Source organism: Manacus vitellinus, unplaced genomic scaffold (genome assembly GCF_001715985.3).
Source record: "Manacus vitellinus isolate BGI_N305 unplaced genomic scaffold, ASM171598v3 scaffold_60_pilon, whole genome shotgun sequence".
In the NCBI taxonomy this organism is placed as follows: domain Eukaryota; kingdom Metazoa; phylum Chordata; class Aves; order Passeriformes; family Pipridae; genus Manacus; species Manacus vitellinus.
The window spans coordinates 3,366,599-3,390,059 of record NW_021940687.1 but is presented as its reverse complement, the minus strand read 5'-3'; the positions used below and the strand labels follow the sequence as shown (position 1 = coordinate 3,390,059).

Below are 23,461 nucleotides of genomic sequence, written 5' to 3'. Positions count from 1 at the left end.
TTGGCGGGTCCGGCCCGGCCGTGAGGATCCGAGGGGCGCTTGAAGCTCTCCGAGCGCTTGTGCCGGGCTGTTGGGAGCTTCTGAGGGGCTCTCAGGGCTCCTCCCACGCCGCCCCCCCGGCCCGCCGAGCATGCATCGGGGCTGCCGCGCCGCCGGGTCCCCCCCTCGAGCGCACATCGCGGCGGAGCTGCCCGGCGGCGGCGGGACGGCTGCAGCGGCCAGGCCTTCGAGGAGATCATCGTCCAGTGTAAGCGCTGCTCCTGCACCCGTCCGTGCCGTCAGTGCCTGCGGGGACGGGGCAGAGCATGGACCAGGCTCTGCCCGGGGGGCCCAGCAATGGCACAAGATGAACGGGCGGGAACTGATGCTCAGGAAGCTCCACCTGGACATGAGGAAGAACTTCCTTGCTGTGCAGTGGCCGAGCTCTGAACGGGCTGCACAGGGAGGGTGTGGAGTCTCCTCAGTGGGGATATTCCAGAACGCTCTGGATACAATCCCGTGCCACGTGCTCTGGGATGGCCCTGCCGGAGCAGGGAGGGGGGACCAGGTGACCGCCGTGGGCCCTTCCAGCCCGAGCCGTTCTGGGATTCTGGGGTTGCCCCTCCTCGAAAGCGGGAGAACCGGGGGGGCTCAGGGCCCGGGGCCTCGCTGTGCCGCTGGGACGTGTTTGTGGCAGCTGGGAAAAGTCGGGGTTCTGCTTTATCGGGGAAAATGAGTAGTCGTTTCTCTCAGTTCCCTCAGAGGACGAGGCGCTTTGTGGTGCGGACAGTGATTGAATGTGTGAATTGTCTGCCCGATTCCTGCCCAGATGCTTGTGGAGCTGGGAACAATAGTGCTATTGACCGTGCTCACGGGCCTTTGTACAACCGGGAGCTGCTCGGGGGCCGGCACTGTCTGTGCGGGGCTCCCCTGCCCGGCCCTGTCCGGAGCGGTCACACGGGGCTGGAGCTGGGGCTGAGCGGGGCTCTGCAGGGCTCTTCTTTTTGCTGTCCTCCGAGGGGCTGTAAAGAGCCTGAACTTCGAACTCTTCCTGTTCTATCAGATAGCAATGCACTTGAGCAGTCTCTCTCTCTGTCTGTTAAGCTTTCTTACACCAGTCCCACACAGCATCTGGACTAAGGAGGAATTCTTGGGGTTATAGGTGGGTAGTGCCTTAACCTGCTGAGATCAAAGAGGAGAGAGAGCACACTAATGTGGTGGAGGCTCCCATAGCATTTGGTTGTGTCACAGTAATTAAAGAGACTAGATCATAGCTGGTGGGAGAAGGTGGGAATCTGGATTTGCTTTCTGGTTATCTTCTTAATTGCACTTTTTGCTCTTGCAGATAACAAGCTGCTGGAGAAGTCAGACCTTCATGCAGTGCTGGCTGATAAGCTTCAAGCAGAAAAATATGACATGCAGAGCAGACATGAGATCAGGTGTGTAAAACTCCTCCTCTGTGGTGCACCCTGTAACCTAAACCTTACACAAACAGCTTCTGGGACACCACAGTGATCTGGCACACAACAAACTGGGAAATCTGTTGAACTAAAAATAAGTTACAACTGTGTCTAAGCATGTGATGAAGTTACAGTACATTTACAGAAAAGTCTGACCAAGTTTGGGACAGAAATTGATTTGTCACAAACTCACAGTGTGCAGATGGACCAGAAGGAGCTGCTGCTTCTGATCTGTTTGCCTTGTAATGCTTATAATATTTACCTGCTCTTAATTCCTAAGGATTATGAAATTGTTGGATTGCAGTGCAGGGAGAAAACGATGTCTTGATTTCTTTCAATCCGTGTTATTACATAGAAGGAGAGAATAGAAAAAAACCATGATTGTGAAGTGCCAGTCCCAAATAAGCACCAGATGCTAAAAGGAAGGTTTCTTCTGTCTGCTGTTTAGCAGGAGTCCTCTCTAACCTGGGAATAGCACTCTGGTGCTGCAGGCAGAGGTCATGCTGCTCATTCTGCTGGTGTTTGACTCCACAGAAAAGCAGTGTCCTTTGGACAGCCTCTACATCCCATAGGGAAAGTCTCTTGGGTTCTGCCCTTGGTGTACCTGAAGAAAAGGCAGGGCTAAGGAGGCCAGAATTCCTACTTCAATGGGAATTGCTTCCTCTGTTGAAGTTCTTTTTGCCCTTGTCCTGGAACCAGCACAGCTCTGTAATGCAGAACTGTGCAGGTGTGTCTGACTGGAGTACAAACCAAATCAATATAGCAGAGAAGGAGGATTTGCAGGCAAAATGTCAGTGTTTGGCCAGCAGGCTGGAGTGAACTGTGTGAAAGTTCCCAAAAGCTTCCTGATGGCTGCAGTTGTCTTGAACCATCTCCAGTTTATAAGAATCAGATCCTGGTTGAGCACCTGCTCCAAGAGATGGGGCTGCAGTTGATGAGGATGAGAAGACAAGCACAGAAACAGCACCTTGAAGTAAATACTAAGCTGAACTCTGATACTGTGCTCAGTATATGACAGTTTTGTGAAACAGAATTACTCTTCTAATTCTAGATAGCTGAGGAAAAATGTTTTTACTTCCCTCAAGGCCAAGGGAAGAGTACCTAATTCTGGCTATAGGGGTATGCATGGCCAGAGTTATAGGGTGTGTTGGATATTACCACAGGACTTGGCTTCCTGTCTGTTTGCACACAGTGTTTCAGGAATGCAATTAGTGCAGCATTAGTTCAGCGAGGTGTTGATTGGTTGGTTGGTTGTTTTTTGAGAAGAGCATTAAGTTACTGATATCACTGTGAGGCCTTTCAGCTTCTGGATGCATTATCTGTTTCCCACTGGACTGTTACAACGTGAAATGACTGCAGAAAGGGATGCAATTGCCTTGTTCTGTTTGTCTGCTATAATGAAGTTAAAATTACGATTTTTTAAAAGTTGTAATTCAAAATATAGCTGCAGATGTGCTCAGAGTCTGTGTGTGATGTGTGTATGTGTGTATATGCCTTTTAAAAGCCTGTTTTTCTCTGTTTCTGCCTCTGTGCTTTCAGAGACATGAGTGATAAATGTTACGGTCACAGTTGTTTTGGGGAAGTGATATGTGTGTTCTGGTGTGTAGAAATTCAAGATTATCTTACAGTAATACTGTGTTGTAAAACACAATTAGTAACCACTCCAAAACTTACCCGCAGTCAGGGCATAGACAGCACAAAGGACAAGTGACTTGTCACACCTGGGACTGTAAACCCAAGAGCCTGGGAATTACACCCCTGATTCCCTGGATTTTGGTTCTATGCCCTCTCCAGATACCCAGCATCTTCAAGGTCCACCAGCTCCCTCCAGAACAAATTGAGGGGGTAAAACATTTGTAATTGTTCCAGCATTTGGAGAGTGTGCTTTTAAGACTCGCTTTTCTTCATGCAAATTTAAACAAAGGCTAGTTATCTTCCATTTGATTTTGAATTCTGTCTTACAGATGTACAAAAAGGTGAATGTAGTCCTCGGGAAATGTAACTCTCCAGTGCTGTGTAATGGCCTTTTGGTTGGTGCAGGGGTGTGTGGTGTGGGAGCCAGGTTTGGTTTGTTGTGAATGACCTGTGTCTCTGGTGCAGTGTAGAGAATCCAAGGGAGGCAATGTCCTGAGACTGTCAAAGGCACAGAAACAACTGATTCCGGTTTGTGACATTTCTTCTCTGTCCAGCTGCAGCCCAGGACACGATGGCACGTGGAATGATGCTCAGCTGCAGGAACTGGCACAGCTGAAGATAAAGCACCAGGAGGAGCTCACTGAGCTGCACAAGAAACGTGGCGAGGTCAGAGAGTCCTCTTGTGCTCTGAGTGGTCCCTACGTGGCCCTCAGGGGGTGTGACTGTAATTTTACCAAGCTTATTAATCATCATTTTTTCCTCCTTTTGTGTAGGGCCTTTTTAAGCTTCCCCAATTTTTGATGATTAAAATCAACCAGAGGTGGCTGGTCTGTAACACTGACACCAGGAGATGAGAGCTTACATTGTCAGCACAGCATGATTTTTAAGTGCTTAATTTTGTGTTTCACTAATAGGTTTTTAACTGTACTAGAGGAGGAAGGAACTGATGTGGGTCACAGAGCTGTGTATGACCACTAGTTCTGCACTGAAAAGTGAGAGCATAGGTGGCATGTGTGGTTTCACTGGTCTTGCTTTGCAGCACCACTGCTGTGAGAGGGGACGGAATAAACGAGCACAAGCAAAGGTTGGAAGAGCCACGGTGTTGGACTGGAAAGGGAGTGCTGAGTCACAGCCCAGGAGCTCTGTGGCTATGGCACTTGGGCCTGGAAGAGAGGAAAAGCCAGGGGGTTTGAGTTTATGTTTTTGGAGGATTTTTTTGACAGGGAGATGTGGAGGCTTCATCAGCAGAATTGGGGTTTTTAGAAGCACAGTGGTGGACTGAATGAGTCCAGAAGCTGGTACCTGAATTGTACTGCAGACTTCTATAGGGTAAAGGTGTGAATGACCTGGAAAATGCTGTCATGCTCCTCTGAACACATTTCACTGGAGGTGTGGAAAAGCTCCAGTGTCAGCAATTCTGAGCTTTCCAAAGAGGAGACAGCTTTCTACAGGAGGTGTGCACCGACTAGTCAGGGCTCTGACAAGTCCTTCTTTCCCCCCAAGGTGGTGTTCTAAAAGCCACCTGCCCAGGCAGGTACTTTTCTCCCAGCTCTGACTGGAGAGTTGTGATCTGGCAGCTGCAGCTCTGTAGTGTTGGCCTGTGCACTGCAGACACTCCACCAGCAACTTTCTTTGGGGGAAAGCTCTTGGTGACACCTGAGTTTACAGTAGGACCTGCATGTCTCCTACAATGGCTGTCCTGGCCAAAGCAGGAAGATTTGTTTCTTGGTTGTCAGCACTTGGTTTACTTACTTGGCAATTTTTAGTTTCTATATTAATTTTTTTACTACTAAAATTTCTCCCTAATATGCATTTTGTTTGATGTGACTTTATTAAAGAAACTTTTCGAAGGAAGAGAGGAAGGACAGTAACTTTTTAACAACCCATTTTTGAAAGTGGATTCTCTGTTTTAATGACCCATGTGATAAAGGACAGTAAACAGATCTGCATAGGAAGCTGGGGAAAAAAGACCTTAAAGATGTGATTCATACTTTGAATTGGATCACAGCTAGATTGATACACAGACCACCAGCGTGTGTGCACTGGTGGCTGCTCAGGGTGTGTTATCCAGCTGGCACCCCTGCAACTTGTAACGTGATTTTCTCCTCTCTATAGCTGGCCCAGTCTGTAATTGATCTGAACAACCAAATGCAGCAGAAGGACAAAGAGATGCAGATGAACGAAGCCAAGTGAGTAGGAACTGTTTTGTCTGGGGCCAGACTTCTGTTGGAGTTCTTCATTAGAGTTATAATGTTCTCTAGGAGTCCTAGCCAGGGGCTAAAAATGCCTTTGTGAGGCATTGTGCAAACAGCACAGAGAAGATGGCACGGGTCCCAAAGGACATCCTCATTGTTTTGTATGTTTTGTTGCCATTCCAGGATTGCAGAGTATTTGCAAAAGATTTCTGACCTGGAAACAGAGTGCCAGGAATTGCGTAGCAAACTGCAAGATCTTGAGCGAGCTAATCAGACACTGAAAGATGAATATGATGCTCTCCAGATCACCTTCAATGCCTTGGAGGAGAAACTGAGGAAAACTACTGAAGACAACCAGGAGCTGGTCTCGCGTTGGATGGCAGAGAAAGCACAAGAAGCCAATCGTTTAAATGCAGAAAATGAAAAGGATTCCAGGTGAGATCCATGACCTCTGTTTGATAAACTCAGTGTATTTTTCAGTTATGAGTGCATAGGATAAAAGCAGATTTAGTTTTGATCTCTGAGATCTCTGTTCTTGCACAACACAGTGAGAGTGCAGAACTTTGTGTTCCTTCTTCTGGCCAATGCAGACTGATGCTTTGTGAAAACATTCCTGTCTTTTAAATGAATAAAACATGTTCTTTTGTTTCTTGAGCAACATTTAACTGTGGCCTGAAGATTATAAATCAGATAGAAACTGGGGGTTTTTTGCTGGTATTATATTTGGACTTCTATTCATAATGAATCTTGTACTGCTCCTGGTTTTATCCTTTTTTGGCTTAACTAACTTCAGTGTTTTTTGCATTCCTCTGAAATGAGCATCTGCCATTAGACTGAGCTATGTATAACTTGCAAAAATAGGTTTGTATGGTTTTTTTCTTGCAAAATATTTTTTCTTCTGAATTGCTTCAGCTTACTTCCCAGCTAACAATACTTGGAGAGTAAGGGCTATACTGTGAGCCTCATAGTAATGGGCAGTTTTGTATTAGCTTTACTAACATAATCATTATTTTGGCTAGTTTTTGCCCTCCAAACTAATCTGTATCCATATGAGTCATAAAGGTCCATGGGTTCACTTTGCCTTATTGCCACACTGGAGTGATCTTGTCCTTTGCTATTCACCGTAAGAAAACTGTGTCTCCTGCTTTGAGTATCTTGAAAATCAGGATAAAATTAGGGCAGTGGACTGTATTTTATTTTATTTTATTTTTTATTTTTATTTTACTTTTTTTTTTTTTTTAAATCTTATGAAGCCCATCAAAACTGTGCAGGGTGGCCTTTGGAGTGTGCTTTTTTTAAATAACCCTGGGTTCTTTTTCTTAGGAGACGCCAGGCCAGGCTGCAGAAGGAGCTGGCAGAAGCTGCCAAAGAGCCCCTGCCTGTTGAACCGTAAGCAGTCATGATTTCTAGAGTCTCCTTCATAGTTCATGCCTCAGGTCTCTGCAGATGCATGTTAAATGGGATCTTTGTTATTTCTAAATTGGGTGAGGGAAAGGAGTGTTTAAACTTTCATGTGAAGTCAGAAATGCACAGTAATTCTCCCTGCTTGAACTTACAGAAGAAGGAGCTCTGTCAGGACTCAAAATAGATGCTTGGGCTGAAAGTCCCAGGAGTGGTTCATATGGTCAGTGTATGTTGTCATCTCAGCATAAAAATATTTGTTGTATGATGCCTTTGGTCTTTAAAATAATTCTTCATGAAATAATGAAGTCATGAAACAATTACTCTGGAGTTGCCTGGATTTTAAAGGGTTAGACTACAAATGTGCTCAAGGATTTCCTGTAGGAACAGGTACCGAGTGAGTCAACGTGGGTGAAAATATACCCCTCACTTCCATGCTGTGAGGGATTTATTGTCTGAGGAAAAAGTAGATCAATGTGGAGTTACTTTACCTGGTAAGCCAAAGAAAAATCTCTCTAGTCTCTTGTTCTTTCTCTGCTGTGTTTACCCCTGGGTGGTGTTCAGGCAGGTGACTGAAGTGGGCAGTGGCTGATAAGGTGTAAGCCCAGTCCAGGACAGCAGCACCTGCTGCACTGTCACTGGGCACTGCTGGGAGTCTCCAGTGCAGTGTGCAGGCTCTTTCCTGAGGTCTGGGTCTTTATATTCACATCCTGTAATCCTGTTGGGTCCTGTGCTGCACGTCCTGGCACATGACAGGAGCAATGTATCTGCTCTGGAACAGGATCTGCACGAAAGTTTGGGATGGGGAGTATGAGAGAGCTTGTAGCATAATTGCTTCTGTAAACTACTCAAACTGCTTCACAGATGGTTTGGATTTCTTCTTTGATTTTGTAATTGGAGAGAGTTTGTGTTGTATAAATGTGCTGCTTACTGAAGGGGAAAATTGCAGCATTTCAAGGGGAGTGCCCTGGTGTTTATATTCACTTAAAACTATGTTGTTAACATGGAAAGTTCTTTTGCTACATAGTTTTAATAGCACAAACTTTAGATTTTTAAAAAGAAATATTGGCAGAACTTGATAGTGTTTTATTGAAATCTCAGCTTGATACATTAAATCAGAGTATATATTTTCCATAGCCTTTTCATGTATACTGTCCTCCAAAATCTTAGAACAGAAAGTGCAGCTATGCAACAGTCCCATCCTTTTAACTTCTTTTGCAGCTGAGTGTTACCTGATGGCAGGAAATTGGTTTACTCCTATTTAAAGCCTGAATTTAAACTTCCTCCTCAGTCAAATGGCATTAGGTTGGTCAAGTGTGTTTAAAAATAGTTTGTCCTGCAAAATCAGCAGTGAAGGAAAAATCATCCTTGAAGGAAAGAAATACTAGTTGTCAGAGCCCATGGTGACTAATGGGGGAAAATGTTCAGCATTAGCTGAGTAATTTACGTGGATTAATTTATGGTACATGTGTTGGAACCTCACACTTGTGTTCAGTCATACAGCAGCACTTCAGTGGAATGAACCAAAACATCCCTTGTACTTAATGGTGCACCATTAGTGCAACAGTACAGAAGTATGTACAACAGTACAGAAAGTATGAGGATGTCTTTGGTGTGGGTGAAGGAGGACAGTTCAGACTCCTGTGCTTTTTTTAACACCTCCTTGTTCTGAAACAGCAGAAGGTGCTGATGCAATATCACCTGTATTTGGTGGTGCAGTAACTCGTGTTTCTGTTGTTCTGTAACTGATCCAGCAAACACAATTAACTCTGTGGTGAAGCCTCCCCTGAATGTGGTAGGTTGTTACAGTGCTGTTTGTAGCACCGAAAGCTGAAATGGAATGTCTGTAGTAAGGAGAATCTGCAGAGGAGGTCTGGCAGTAGAAATAGCGGCTGTGGAAACCCAGCCCTGTGACCAGGGATGAGGAATTGGCAGCTGGAAAGAAAAAACCTGAAATACATTTGCTGCCTGTGTTTGTTTTCAGACTTAGTATGTTGAGTGTTACCTCTCTGGCAGTGACAGCCAGGTCTTTGTGTTGTCTGGACCTACCTGCGTGTTACTGCAGCTGCATAAACCCGGAGTGGGTTGGGCATGGACCCTGACAGACCCTGGAGCAGGGTCGCCCTGTCAGTTGTGCCTGTTGCTGGGTGGTTTCCATGGGAAGCTGTGGCTGGTTGGGAATGAGATGTTCCCTCTCACTCCAGCAGGGATGATGACATCGAAGTGCTGGCGGATGAAGCCTCGGACACAGCGGAGGAAACGTCTCCGGTGCGAGCCGTCAGCCGCGTGGCCAGGTATGTGGGCAGCAGGGCTGTGGAGCATGTCACTGAGCCAGAACAGGGGGCATAGGAGAGTTGGAACACTGTTGGGAATGTCACCTAGGGTTTTGAGTTGCCTTTAGCTGGAACACAGTTTAGTACTTCCACCAGAGCAGTAGGAAACTCGTGTCCTATGTTCTGTTACTGTGCTTAAGATGTGCTGGTTTTCCTGTGCTGCTTTAACTAAATTACACTAGTGCCTAAAAAATCTGTTTAATCTTAAAGGTTTAAAAACAAAATAGTTAATAACATGGGTATAACAGTGCCTGTTGTGTTTTGCCTTCATTAATACACATGATATCAATGTGACTTTGCAAAAAGCTGGGTTTAGCTGAAATACTAAAATAATCTTCACCTAGATTAAATGCATCTGTTTCTTTCTCTGAAATAGCAGTGAGTGGAAAGTAAGAGGTAGTTACATGAGTTCACAGATTAACTTGCTTGAAACTTCAGACTTTGCACACTCATATCTAAACCCAGCAATTCACAGGGTGAGGTTGAGGGAAGTTGCAGAAACTTGACTCTCAAGCCATGTTCTGAGTTGCAGTTACTGGTCACTTTTGCACTGATGCCTTTGGTGTTCTCTGTCTCTGGGCTGGGTCTGCAGGGGAGGGAGTCCTTCCAGGGACGTGTTGCTATGAAATGTGTTTGTATTGATCTTTATGTGGAGAAGCTGTTCGCAAGGTTTAAACCTGTGCTCCCCTCCTTCAGTAAGCGACTCTCCCAGCCAGCTGGAGGCCTTCTGGACTCTATCACTAATATCTTTGGGTAGGTTAGAACCCTTTCACCTCCTTGTTTTGTATATTGGTTTCAATGTACGCCAAAATCTTGGTGATACAGGGAATACGAGCAAGTATTTTCAGCCTTTCTTCTAGCTTCTGCCTTTCTTTTTTTTTTCTTTTTTGTTCTCCTCAACTTCCTGTTTCTTCCATCTTGCCGTGTGCTGACCTCTGACCTTTCCCTCCAGTCTGTCTGAGTCTCCCCTTTTGGGACATCAATCTTCTGATGCTGCCAGGTGAAAACATTCTCCGCGCTTAGTCCAGCATGTGAATGTACTCCATTGAAGTAACATGGAACCCAGCTGCATTGTCCTGATTAGATTTCAGATGTTGATAACTCTGGCTAGAAACTGTCTACAGTAAGAGAGTAATGAGCCCCTCTTTGTGGAGAGAGTATGTGGGGTTTGCTCTTACTTTCCACTGCACTTTGCTCCTTTGATAGGGTTGTTTAAAATAAGTCATTGGGTTCTGTGCTTAGTGTCCAGAGTGGAGCCAGTCCTTCTAAGCCAGGCTCTGCTTTAGGTAGATGGTCTTTGCTTAAATGGAGCAGCCCAAGGTGTGGAATGGAGCATTTTGCTGCCAGGGATGTAGTGCTGCAATGGTGTTGAGTCTCCCTAGACATAATGATGGAGCTGCAGTCATTGCCATGTTTCTCTTCTTATTAAAAAAGTAAGGACTGCTCCAAAATGAGGTCAGTAATCAGTTCAGGTAACTTATCTGGTGAACTGTGAAATACCTAAAGCCACAAGTGAATGTAGTGTTATACAACAAACGTAATTTTTGAAAGATGGGATAAAAAAAAGTTAAAAGTATCTTCCCCCATTTTTTACTTGCTGTACAGGGTAGTTAAGTGACAGGTACAGATGGATGAACTCAAGAGAAACAGTGTTCCTTGTTCATTTTAAAGTGTTTCTACTTTGTTTCATCTCAGGAGGCGTTCTTTATCCTTGCTCCCTGCCCCCCAGGATAACGTAGAGCCACATCCAGGTGCCAGTAAGGAAGTGAGAGTGCCCACTACTGCCATCTGTGTCTTTGTGAGTATAGAACAAACTCTCCGCTCTGCCATTCCTTTTACTGTCTTTGGAGGTAGTGAATCCTCTTGGTGTGGGAACTGATGTTCTGGAGCTGTTTCTATTAGCACTGCCAAACAGGAAGGAGTTCTTGGTTTGGTAGCATAGTTCATTCCCTGTAAGTCTTAGCCCAGGTGTTTCCCAGAGCCAGTGTGCTTGATGTCTGTCTTACTGAGGTCGATGATGACAAAGAAGTTTTCTGAGGGCACAGAGGAATTACACTCCATTACCCCCTTGGCTCCCAACAGTCTCTGTTCTGTCATGCCATAGTAGAGCTGTGATTGAGGAAGAGATTGCTGACAGTTTGGGATTAATTCAGGCCAGTTCTCCACAGTGAAGGGAGTTGTGGCACCAAATGTAATCCAACAGACCTGGTTAAGAGGAGCTCATGGTGGTGGGGTGTCTTCATTTGCTGTGCATGATCAAAGGTTTTCAAGCTGAGACCTCCTTTATGTGTTCTTTGGCCTCACAAGGCGAAACTTAAATTTCTGTGCAGGGCATTGACTTCTGAATGAAAGGTACTGCAGGAAATTGTCTTGTAATGCAGCTGCTTGTTGGAACAGGTGTCTGGAGCTTTCTCGGGCTCTCCAGAGCTGGATGTGAGTTTTTCATGGGTGTGAAATGACTTGTGTTTTTCATCCATAGACCCAGCGTGGCTCACTGCAGCGTGCAGGCTTGTGTATTCCTGCCTGCCTTGGTACCAGCCTCCCTAGCAGAAGTCGTGGGGTGGAGGAAGAAGCAGTGTTACCTTAAGGGAGAATAGGGTCATGACTTAAGTGACAGCTGGAGCTTGAAAAGGGACCATCAGCAGAGGAGATGTTAGGCTTTAGCTCCTGTGGTTTGAACCCAGATAAAATGTCAAGACACATTTGGTCTGGCACAGCATTCCAGGAATTAATGCAAGGACTCTGTGGCAGAGGTGTGGCAGACACAGGGAGCAGACTGGGCTCACCTTTGGAGAGATAAGTGGAAGGCAGAAAAGGAAATCACTTCAGCCATCCTTCTCAGCCAGAGCTTCTAGGCAAGGCCTTTGACCAGCTTTGTTGTGAGTGGCTCCTCTGCACCTGCAGGGAGATCAGATTTGAAGTGTAATGACCCCTAAATATGAGCTGGCAGACCAAGTTCAAGCAACAAGTTTCAGAAAAATATAAGAAAGGCTGGTTTTGAAGGAGCAGTTACTGAAAAGACTTAAAAAGGAATGCAGCAAATTAATTGATAATGTGGTAGTAATACTGTGTGGGTAAGTAGTTTAAAGCTGTGAAATTAACAGGGCAATAAAAAGGAATGAATATCAAAATTTTCATAGGTTTTAAAAAGTTAAGAATTCAGAACATTAAGCTGTGAGAAAGCAGGGGTGTCACTGCACATGCAGATAGGAAGCACAGCTTAAGCCCAAGTTCTCTGGAGAAGGTGTTGTCACACTGTGCTGGCACTACTTCATCACCAGTGTAAGGCAGCATTATCACCAGTGCACTAAGGGAATGCAGTTCATCTGTTAGGCTGTTTTCTAGCAGACTTACCTAACTCAAACCTGACTTGAGTGTTCCATGGCTGCATGAACTGTTTGGATCATATTCTATGACTGTCTCTAGATGGAGGAATGAAAAGCTAGTTTCCTTCTACAGAATATCACCTGCTACTGTTTTCTGTCCTCTCCTCTCTTTCCTTATTTTTTTTTTCTGGTGTAACTTAAAAACCACACCGTAGGAAGCACTGTAAGGCTTTTGCCAGTTTATTATCCCTGCTGAGTCCTTGCTGTGGTGTGGTTCTTTATGTGCCTTTGTTTTTTTCTCCAGATAAGGATCAGCCTTTTTGCTGTCCATATACCCCACCGGCCGTAGCAGAGTTTGTCTGTGGCTTTGTTTCCTATAAACTGCTGAAAGATCCACAGCTATGATTCTTTGCAACCTTTTCGTTCTGTGGCTTTGTACTGTGTGGGGTTTGGGCCTGTGCTGATCCCATTTTGGGTGGCTGTTCTTTCCTCCCCTCAGGATGCACACGACGGGGAGGTGAATGCAGTGCAGTTCAGCCCTGGCTCCCGGTTACTGGCAACAGGAGGCATGGACCGGAGGGTTAAGCTTTGGGAAGTCCTGGGAGGTAAACCTTTTTTTGCTTTGGGGTATGGTGGGATGCTAAATAAAGTCCTATTATGGTTCACTTTGTGTCAGCTTCTGTTCTAATCCGTTGCTGAAGTTTTTGTTCGTCTTTCTCTGTGCAGATAGGTGTGAGCCCAAAGGTTCCCTCTCTGGTAGTAATGCTGGGATTACAAGCATAGAATTTGATAGTGCTGTGAGTATCTGTGCAATATCCACTGTTTGTGATTGGGAATAAATTAATGGAATTGTGTTGTTCTCTGCTATCAGTTTCCATTCTAGTTGAAAAGTTACCTAAGAAATGAGTGAAAAGCCAAGAGTAACTGCAAATAATTAAAAGTGTACAAAAGATCGTTATTTGGTAAGCTGCAGTCTGTAATTCTCATCTTTGCTTTACAATTCAGAAGATGATATGCAGCTCAGACATTGGCTGTTATGGGCTATTATGATAAAATTACAATAAAATACACTTGGCTTTGTCTAAAGTAAGAAATCAGTCTTCAACTTTCCACTGAAGCTGGTGTAACAGTACAAAAAAGCAAATACACTGAGGCTTTATTTCTGTGAAGTTTATTTTTAAAGTGTTTTACTGAGGTCTGTGATGAATAGTAAAAGGTCTGATTATCCCAAGACTTGCACTTCCATGACCTTTTCTCCCAGCAGTTTCTCACCAGTCACAGCACAGTAATGTCGTGGCTGGCAGAGTGTTTGCTGACAGCTTGAGATGTGCTCAGTTCATGTCCACCTGGAGTATTGGAGACATGACTGGGATCAGCATCCTACAGTCCTGCTCCAAGGAGTTTGGGGTCTTGGATTGTTCTAACTGGACACATGATCTGACTTTTGTGCTGAGACCTCTTCCATAACACAAAGCTGACATAACTTCTGCCCTTTGGGGATGATTCTGTGTGCCAAACTTTACTGACACCCAAAAGGATCCTTCCTGTGGGCACTGACCAGCTTATTAGAGATGTGCTGGTGCTGTTCATCTGCAGGAGAAGCTAGTTCTGATTTTTGCTTGAACACATTTGAGGTGAGAACTACCTGAGGTGAGATGTTAGTGGACTTACAAGGATTCAGGAAGGTCTTTTGAGGTGGACAGGGGCGCAAGCATGAATTCTGTGGTGCCCATTCTCCATCATGGATGACTTGTGAGAGCCTAAAGCCATGAACAAGTCAATTTATCTCTCCTCAGACAGATTTAGTTTTTGGAATCTTAGCTTAAAACATTAGAATTTTAATGAAAACTGCAAGAATCAGGCTAATTCCGCTCTGAGGCCTGTCTAAGCATGGCTTTTTCCCTGTGGTGAAAAAATAAATAAATAAAAAAAGAGTAAAGAAAAAATATGCCTCCACAACAGATGAGGGCAAACTAGAACCTGTTTCCTCAGTGCAGCAGAAGGGAAAGGAGAATGTCCTTTTTGATCTGGTTATAATTGTATATTCTTATAAATTCTTATTGTTATAATAAGTATATTGTTTTACCTGTAGTCATGATTCTACAAATCACTCCCATTTTGGTGATAAGCAGAAGCTGTAGCCCTTTTGGAAGGAACACACTAACTTTCCAGATTGTCATATGCCACTGTGTTTTTGGTTTTATTCTTTTTTTTTCCTGTGGCAAAATAGCATTAACATGGTTTTAATGATTTATTGGAAATATTTGAGTTTAATTTGCATCTTGACTAGTGGAAGGAGTTTTAAATGAAACTTGTGTTCACAGGGTTCTTACCTCTTAGCAGCTTCAAATGACTTTGCCAGCAGAATCTGGACTGTTGATGACAATCGATTACGGGTGAGTCTCGTGAAGCAAAGAGGTGTTTCTGTCTTGTATTCCCATTCTGCCTAATGGGGATGTGGCAATTTTGGAAGTTGGGCATTTACAGGCACTTTTAGTAGTTCTTTTCCTTAACAGGTGCTTTATCTCTTGAAGGTCTGTGTAGGTGCAGGGTTGGTCTGTGCACAACCTTGCAGGAAGTCCCAGTTCCTGCATATTTTCCCAATGCAGTCCCCCCACTGCAAACCTTGCCACATAAAGTACACTTCTGTGCCCCCCTCTGGGGAAGGGTAAATGCTTCCTGTGGTTTATGGAGAGCCACCTCAATGTTTTAGCCTCACTCCAAGGAGAGGGCTGCTGAAAAAGGGTTTGCAGAAGACAAAGAGGGACTTTTGGTTTAAGTCAGGAGCTGCTTTCTTGAAAAGGAGTCCTTTGCCTGCTGTCCAAGGTTGCAAGCCTGAACCTGCTGGACTGTATTCTCAATGTCTTTTGAAAGGTTCCTCCTCTCCTCCTAACTCCTTTTGACTCACATTCTTCTCTACCACTTGGCTCTAATTTAAAGGAAGTTTGACCTTTGATTGACCGAAAGAAAAGTTTCAGCTCAGCTTTCCAAGAGTTCAGGGGTTTTTAATTGTAATTTCCTATGTACTCTTTTCCTCAACTTTTTGTTTTAGGAAGATGCTACTTTGATATTCCAAATCTTCTGATATTTCACATGTTTGTTACAACCAAGAGATGCATGATAATTCACCGAGTAGTTCTCAGCGTGGAGATGTGAGGTCTCAGTTAGGAAAGGGAAGAATATCAGTTCTTTTGCAGCTTCTCTTTGTTGAATGTGAATTACAGGGAATACCAGTTTAGCAGAGTGTAGGTTACTTGCTACAGAAAGTTAGTTATGCCTGCAAACATCCACCTGGCTTCATGTAATATTCCTGTAATTTTTTGGAGTGCATTCACTGTTTGCTGAGATAAAATAGTGCACTCTGTTTTGAGAGTGTGTGGTATGGATTTGTCTTGGCTTGCACATGAGCCAGGGGCAGTGAAGCTGAAGTCAGTGAACTGTGCCACAAACTCCCTGCTTAAATGCAAATATCTGCCTGTAATGTCTGTGCAGCAAGAGCAGAAGAGAGATGCAGAGTGAAAGTTAGTCCTTGCTGGAGTTTGTGTCCTTTCTTAAGACAAAGGGGTCTTTTTGAGATGATCTTTGACTCTGTGTTGTGTATCAGGGCTTTTTTTTTTCCAAACTTTGTTCCCGTTCTATTCTAAAGGGTTTTTCTTTTGTGTTTCCCAAGCCCAGATTGCTTTGTGTAGTTTGATAGTATTTAAAAAAATCTAAGGATATAGAAATATTTCTCTCTTGTTTTTCATAACTCTTCAGTCGTTCATGATCTGTTTTATGATTTAGGATGTAAATATTGAGCAATTCTAAGTGAACACGGTTCATGTTCTCAGCCCCACAGAACCTCTCCCTGCACTTACAGAAGCTGCTGCAAGGAGTTTTTCTGAAATCTCTGGTTGTCTCAGCTTTTAGGCTTGAAGATGTAACAACAGTCGAGACTTGATACCCTGTTGTGTCCTTAAGGGAAGCTCATTATAAACCCAGGAAGGCACAATTTCCATTTGCAGCATGGTTTAACCCCTTCTCTTGGCTCCTGCAGGGCTGTGTTGCAGTTGCCATGTGTCCATGAAGTGTAGGTGAATGGAGGGTTAGGAAGGGAGCTTTTGCAGATTCCTGAGTAGCAGGAGAAGCTGCAGCCAAAGGTGACCTGTGTCTCCCGGCTTCAGGACGGACTCTGTGGTACTTACTGCTCCTACTCAGCGTTAGCCTGTGTTTAATTGGAAGAGATGTTTATTCCTCCAAACAATGCAAGTTGTGATGGAAGCCAGTGGAAATACACAGTTTCAGCCTGTAAATCTCTTGTCCCCAGCACACCCTGACGGGTCACAGCGGCAAAGTCCTGTCAGCCAAGTTCTTGCTGGACAATGCGCGCATTGTTTCGGGGAGTCACGACCGGACCCTCAAGCTCTGGGACCTCCGCAGCAAAGTCTGTAAGGAGACATCACTTCTGTCTTTCATCCATGTGCTTCTGCTGAATGGACATGGGAGTCTGGCATCAGATAGATTATTTCATCTCCTGGCTAGTCTAAAGAAAGGAAAAACTAGCAACCGTGCCGTCGTCTGTTGTTATTCAAGTAACTGGACTTTTTCTGCCTGTTGCCTGCAATAAGGAATCCTGTGTGTGCAGGAAGCACTGTTAGTGCTATTACACTTGCTAGCAGCTGTGTTTTGGGAGGGTTCTTTCTTTACCAGTCTGATGGGGTGTGCTTCAGTCTTCCACTAAAAACTTGGAGCCAGGTCAGGTTTTTTAACCCTGAGGTGGATAGAAATGTACCAAAAATTTCAGTATCTAAAATGGAGAAATTGCTAAGGTCCAGGTTTTTCTCTGGGAGAAAAACCTTGATTCCTTGGCTTTTTTTCCTATTGATGACTCTTAAACTTGCTTGCACTTGAGAGACCAGTTGAGATTCAAGGTTACCTTGATACCTGGATCATGAACAGAGGTCAAGGAGACAGTTTCATGTTGTTTAACAGCAGCAAATTATAGCTGGCTAAATATGAAGTAGAAGTAAAGCAGCTGTCACAGGCACATTTAAAGGGATATTAGCCCCAGCAAAGGAGATTAAGAAGGGCAGAGAGGTTGCTGAAGACTTAAATCAGGATTATTCTAAGACAGAGTTTGCCCCGTGGCACTCCTTGGGCACTGCTGTGTGTGACCACTGTGTGTGTCAGGGGGGTTAGTAATTGTTTTCTGTCTCTGTTTTCCTCAGTTTGTACAGCGTGAATTTAAGTGTGTCACCATTGGTTTCTCCTTTTTAGGTATAAAAACAGTGTTTGCAGGATCTAGCTGCAATGACATCGTGTGTACTGAGCAGTGTGTAATGAGTGGACATTTTGATAAGAAAATCCGTTTCTGGGACATCAGGTAAAACTGTCATAGGAGAGCTTATGGTGTAGGAATGGTTATGGGACTGCTGTCAGGTTAGTCTGAGCTAGGGAATTTTTCTACCTGAGCTGGGAAGCCAATGAGACTGTTGTAGGAGTTGCAGAAGGCCATTGAAAGAGACCTTTTTTTACTACTTTTATACTATTCAGTGTTTTGTATTTTGGATTTTTTTTGAGGGGATGCCATTTCTTTTCTGAAAAGGCAACCTGCTTGGTGGTAAATACTCTGCATTGGTCAGTATTTGCTGTTCTAGGATGGGGTTGTTAGGAAAGTTGTATCTATCTGGAAATGTTATCCACAAGGTGGGATCTAGCTTGGGAGAGAAACAAAACGTAAGAGTAAACCAAGTAATCCTTTTTCTCCTCTTCTTCCGCACTGGGACAAGTCAAAGTTTTGATACAGTGGTTTGGCTTCTGGATCCTGGTTCACTGCTGCCTTTTTCCCTTCCCTTTTTTTCCCTTTCTGTCTTTAGGACTGAAAGCATAGTAAAAGAGCTGGAGCTGCTTGGAAGAATCACAGCTCTGGACCTGAACTCGGAGCGAACAGAGCTTCTGACCTGTTCCCGTGATGATCTGCTCAAGATCATCGACCTGAGGGTTAGTGCTGTCAAGCAGACGTTCAGGTGAGCGTGTTCTTCACAAGAACAGTGGGAATTTCAGAACTGGGTTGTGGATTGTCCTCAGTACTGGAGTGTTTTTCAGTACCACCATGGAGAGAGCAGTCTCCTAACTCTTTTTCTACATGGTGGCAAAGTTCTCTAGAATCTGACAGCAAAGATGCTGGAGTTTATTTTGAACCATGCAGAAATCCTTAATGTGATCTTCAGAAACAACCTGAAAGTCTCTCTTCTTATAAATTAGTTAACAGTTATCTGATTCTAACTTTTCAGTGCCCAGGGATTCAAATGTGGCTCTGACTGGACGAGAGTTGTGTTCAGGTAAGGTCAGATATAAGCAAGGTGCCTGATAAATCTTTCTGCAGCCAAAGTGAGCGATTCCTGATGCTTGGCTGCATTGGTCCCCACTTATAGCCAGGAAAACTGGGGTGGAGTTGGTGATTCACCCAGTGTTTCCTCTTGGTCAAGATACTGTTATCTCTAGATGTTGATCCAATGTCGTGAAACACTCTGATTTCAGAGTGCTTTCACCTCTTAGTGCTGGCAGGTGGTAACACATAACTCTGAAAAGAGTAGTTAATGCCAAGTTTCTTGCTTAGGAAGTTGTGGGTGGAATGATGATGTGTGCTGAAAATTGCTGACTTGTTCTTTGCCTTCTGCACCTTGTTTGATCTCGTAGCCCTGACAGTAACTATGTGGCTGCTGGTTCAGCTGATGGGGCCCTCTACATTTGGAATGTGCTTACTGGGAAATTGGAGAGGACGCTTGCAAAGCATCACAGGTGAGGAAGGAGGGACATGCAATCCAAAGTGGGGATCTGGGTTGTGAATCTCGCTGAGCGATGACAAAGTTATTGTTGTACAGCCTTGCAACTTACATTGGTGTGTGAGAATTCTTAATATGCAGATTCCTTATGGGTTCATGACAGTATTCTCTAGGTTGAATTAGGTTAGATTTGTTATTGTTACCTTCTTAAACTGAGATATGGTTCTAATAAAGTACATTCAATATATTTTGAAGAAACTGTACCTCTCTCAGGCTTATTAGAAGGCCAAGTCTCTTGAGAGCTGAGAAAGTGCTTTTTAATTGATGATCACAGTATTATAGTATTTCATTCCTGTGTTCAGTGTTGTGGAATTCAGCTTTCTTGTAAACTCACCCCTGGCTTCCATTTCAGTTCTCCTATCAATGCAGTGGCGTGGTCGCCAGCGGGTGCCCACGTGGTCAGTGTGGACAAGGGCAACAAGGCTGTGCTGTGGGCTGAGTTCTGACTGCCGGAGGGTGCACGGCTCTGTGTGGTGCTGCTGCTGCTCCGTGGCTGAACAGGAGGGACACCCGAGCCCAGATTCATCCTGAGTTGGGATATTGACAAGCACATGGGCTTCGCTTTCCAGAGGGAAGTTCCAGAGCAATGGAGAAAGGAGCCCGAGTCAGACTTCTTACGGCCGTCACTGCACTGTGGCACTTGGACTCGGCGAGGGATTAGCTGTTCTGGATGGAGAATGCTACTTAGTCATGCCTTTACATGCAGTATCTCTGCACCAAGTGGAGCAGAAGATACTAGCAGGATTCCTCACCAGACAGCTGTGCCAAATATCCTGTCACACAAATGTATCTACAGCACTTCTGAGGTGGAAACGTTGGGAAGGAGTTACTGTGTATGCTGACTTAAAACATGTCCTGTCTCCTGTGTTCTGTTCTCGTGGCCAAGTTCAGGTGTGGGGTGAGAAGATCCTGAAATGTGGACAGGTCCTGGGCAGTGTGAAGTGTTGGAACAGCTTTTAAAGAGAGTCTCCTGTGGCTCTGGCAACTCTGCCTTGGAGTTTTACCAGCTCTGTTTGGATCTGCTCTGATCCTGGCACAGGCTCTCCAGCACTGTCCTGTGAACTCCTTGTATCAGTTTCACTTGCTCCTGAGGTGATGGTCTGTTCTTCAGGACTTCTGCACCCGCGTGTTGAAATGCCCTTCAACAGCTTGGGCATCACAAAATAGAAGATTTTTAATCTTTTTATACCACAGGCAGTTTGGTTTCTGGGTGTGAGGAGAGAGAAGTTCAGCTCGTTGAACTCGTTGTGGAAGTTGTGCTGCTGTGATGAGGAATGTAGTCACACTGTGACTTCAGTCCCAGAATGTACGTGTTTGGTCCCTTTCCCTGTTCATCCGTCCTGTCCTGGCGGCTGTCAGTAGAACACAGGGGAGCAGTGGGGTCAGATCCCAAATCCATTGTTTGTTTTGGTGCTGGCAGTTCCAGGCCATTTGCCCCTTCTCGAGCACACGTGCAATATTCCCCCTCGCGCTGGAGCCCTCTGTGTTACGGAGCGGTGTCTTGGCTCTGCCCCTGTTCTGGCACCCCAACCCATGATGGGGCTGGGAGGGACCTACCTGGCATATCTTTATCCAGCCAAACCTTTCCACATCGTCTGGGCCTCAAGACAAGCCACCAGCGTTTTATTGCCTTTTTATTTGCACTTTATTTTCTTCTTTCCCGATAGTGTTTTACTGAGGAAGTGTGTTCTTCTCAGGGGCTGGGCTGGGGGCAGCTGCTCTGACAGGCTCCCTCTAACCCAGCCTTTTGTTCAGACACTTTCTGCAGAGGGGACTTAGAGTATATGGGGCAAAGTTTTTATTTATTCAGCTGCCCATAAGAACTTGATTGTAAATAAACCTGTGTTCTGCTTTTAAAACCCCACAGTGCTCTGATTCATTTATTTGTGTGTCTGGGTGAGATCTCATTGGGAATGAGCACAGAGGGGAACCTGAAATGTCATTTTCCTGGTGAAGTGTGGGTTTGTGTTCAGCCACATTGTGAGATTTGGTCTAGAGGGGGAAAGAGGATAATGCTCCAAGCTTGGAACTGGACATCCCACAGGTGCAGCCTGGGTGTGCCCTGTCCCAGGAATACTGCCTTGAGACTGAAGGAAGTCTTGCCACACTGAACAAGTGCCTCTGTCCTTGAAAGGCTGATGTACTCTTGGATGTTTTGGATAAACTACTGAACAGAGGAAATCAGGATCTGTATTTCAAACACTGCTGAGAATAGAAGGCTTTTCCTGCCGTGAGACTTCAGCTGCTACCTTGTGAAGTTTTGAAGCCAGGAATAGGAGTTGCATGTTTCTTTAAAAACACCAAACCCCCTGTTGAAGATGGTGTTCTGGTTCCAACTTCAGAGTAATGAAGCAAAGCCTTCAGCTCTTCGATGTGCACATTTCATAACTGAGAGCCATTGCTCGTCGCCCTCCTTTTGTCATAAGAAGCTTCTGTCCAGGTCAAGGAAGTGAGAACTGTAGTAAAAATGAAAAGTTGGTATTCTGAACCATTTCTAAAGGCAAGGTGTTTTTTCTTCTGCCTGTTGCAGTGGCAGGCAGTCCTTGGAAAGGCACCTGCCACGAGTCTGGGTGACCTTGGTTACTGTGGAAAAGCAGATCCCTAAATGGCAAGTCAGCATGATGAAAGATTAGTGGGAGATTAACGTAATCAAAACTGCAGGCTCTGCTCAGGAGGATCAGAATGGGTTTAGGATGTTTATAATTTAGGCTGCTACACTTGTGTTTTATTACAGCATAGACACAGATCTTGCACAAAGGGCTTTATTTGGCCCCTTGATGCTGTTATGAAGCAGGTTAATAATGCTGAAGGGTAATGACCAGCTAGCTAAGACCTTAAGCATTTTAGATTAAGTTCCTTAGCAGCAAGGTATGCAGGAAATTCTAGTGAGCAATTTTAGCTTTTTTTCCCCCTATATTTTGATTACTTCCATTGCCTCCTGTTCTGCTTCAGCCTGAAAGGGAGGAAGAGCCAAGGAAGGGACCTGTGGTGCGGAAGGGGTTGTTGCAGTTTCATTTCTAAAGGTGGAGCTGCCCTTCAAGTGGTTTTGGGGGTGGGCTGGGCATCTTTCCCTGGATCGAAGGGTTATGGAGGAGCTGTTTCCAAGGTCCTCTGAGAATGTTTGCAATGGCACATGTACCAACAGGAATGCTCATCCTCCCCTGGAGGACTAATGACCCTGCAGTGGCTGCAGCACAAACTTGTACAAACTCAGCACTCTCCCTTTTGCTTTTGCAAAGTGTGACTGAAGAGAAGTTGTTAATTTGTTGAGCTAATTTCTGGAGTTTCTTCCCTACTTCCCACAGTCAGGACCTGGCTTTCCTTCTGCAACACTGGCACATGTAAATTTCTGTGGTTTAAGCCTGGCTGGTTTGTGTTTGCTAGAGTTGAATAGACAGGGTAGTGATTAAGCTCTCCAAATAATCCACCTCCAGTTAATAAAATGTTGTTGGAATTTGGAAAACTCTGAAAGAGCTGAGGAACACTGGTTCTGTGGTTGGTTTTTTGGAAATAATTTGTGTAACTTGGCCACTGTATTCAGGCAGATGTCGGTGATGGTTTGCGAAAAGCAAGCCTGATTTGTGACTGCAAGGTTGCCTGAGCTGGAGGGGCTCTTGGGCTGGCAAGTTGAGAGGATATCATGTGATCCCTGGAATCAAAGGAACACATGCAGCCAGAGGAAAGCTACAGCTGTTCCTGCAGCTTGCAAGCCAAAAATTACACATACTGTAGAGCAAAATATCAAGGCCAAATTCACTGGTGGGGGGTAAAGCTACTCTTGGAAGATTTATGAACAGAAAAGCTAAAGGTAATTGAAATATCTGTTTCTTAAATCCTAGATGATGTACCTCTCTAAGTAAATTAAGGGAGGGGGGTGTACTAGCCAGCAACAGTGTTTTGCATCACATGCCAGTGGGATGTTGGTGAAACAGTAATAGATCATTGCTTAGTGATTGTGAGAATAACGCATTGTTCTCAGTGTTTGATGGTCCATCAAAATGGCATTTTAGTCTTTTCTAAACTCCTTTTCTCATAAATGGCTTTTGTCCGTTCAGCTCCTTACCAGGCTGGAAGTCTTGGAACCCCAGGGAGGAGGAGATGGAGCATGAGAGTAAATAAAGCTGCTTTTGGTAACTGTCCTGTGCTATGTAAGTGTGCAGTGTTTACAAAGCATGTGAGTAGGACGCTGTAGACCTCTTCCCTGACTGTCTGAGTGTCCTTAGGTAATGCCTTATGTTGCTGACTTAACCACTTCCCAGTTGACCCTTAGCCCAAGTACAATATTTGCTCTTGGAGGGGGATTAATTC

At 44.8% G+C, this 23,461-nt stretch overlaps 1 protein-coding gene and 2 non-coding genes across 9 annotated transcripts; all 3 read left to right on the top strand.

Annotated features, from left to right (window-relative positions):
* The first annotated feature begins 194 nt into the window (after positions 1-194).
* On the top strand, positions 195-23,433 carry ATG16L1 (autophagy related 16 like 1). Of its 7 annotated transcripts, none has more exons than XM_029963679.1 (19): positions 195-247; positions 1,325-1,418; positions 3,629-3,740; positions 5,190-5,263; positions 5,453-5,704; positions 6,593-6,658; positions 8,875-8,964; positions 9,700-9,756; positions 9,956-10,003; positions 10,699-10,801; positions 12,829-12,934; positions 13,056-13,126; positions 14,654-14,725; positions 16,636-16,756; positions 17,586-17,691; positions 18,185-18,334; positions 18,602-18,649; positions 19,008-19,109; positions 23,209-23,433. In XM_029963679.1, the coding sequence occupies exons 2-19, from the start codon at positions 1,396-1,398 to the stop codon at positions 23,270-23,272; spliced, it is 1,665 nt and encodes a 554-aa protein (XP_029819539.1). In that variant the 5' UTR covers positions 195-247; positions 1,325-1,395; the 3' UTR covers positions 23,273-23,433. The 7 variants fall into 7 exon arrangements, with proteins under 7 accessions (XP_029819539.1, XP_025751921.2, XP_029819538.1 ...); XM_025896136.2 differs by lacking the exon at positions 23,209-23,433 and adding an exon at positions 19,506-21,017 and having other exon boundaries at positions 197-247; positions 8,878-8,964; XM_029963678.1 differs by lacking the exon at positions 23,209-23,433 and adding an exon at positions 19,506-21,017 and having other exon boundaries at positions 197-247.
* Positions 11,013-11,282, top strand: LOC112841303. Its single transcript, XR_003212913.1, has one exon.
* On the top strand, positions 13,524-13,786 carry LOC112841302. The gene has a single exon (XR_003212912.1).
* Positions 23,434-23,461: the final 28 nt, after the last annotated feature.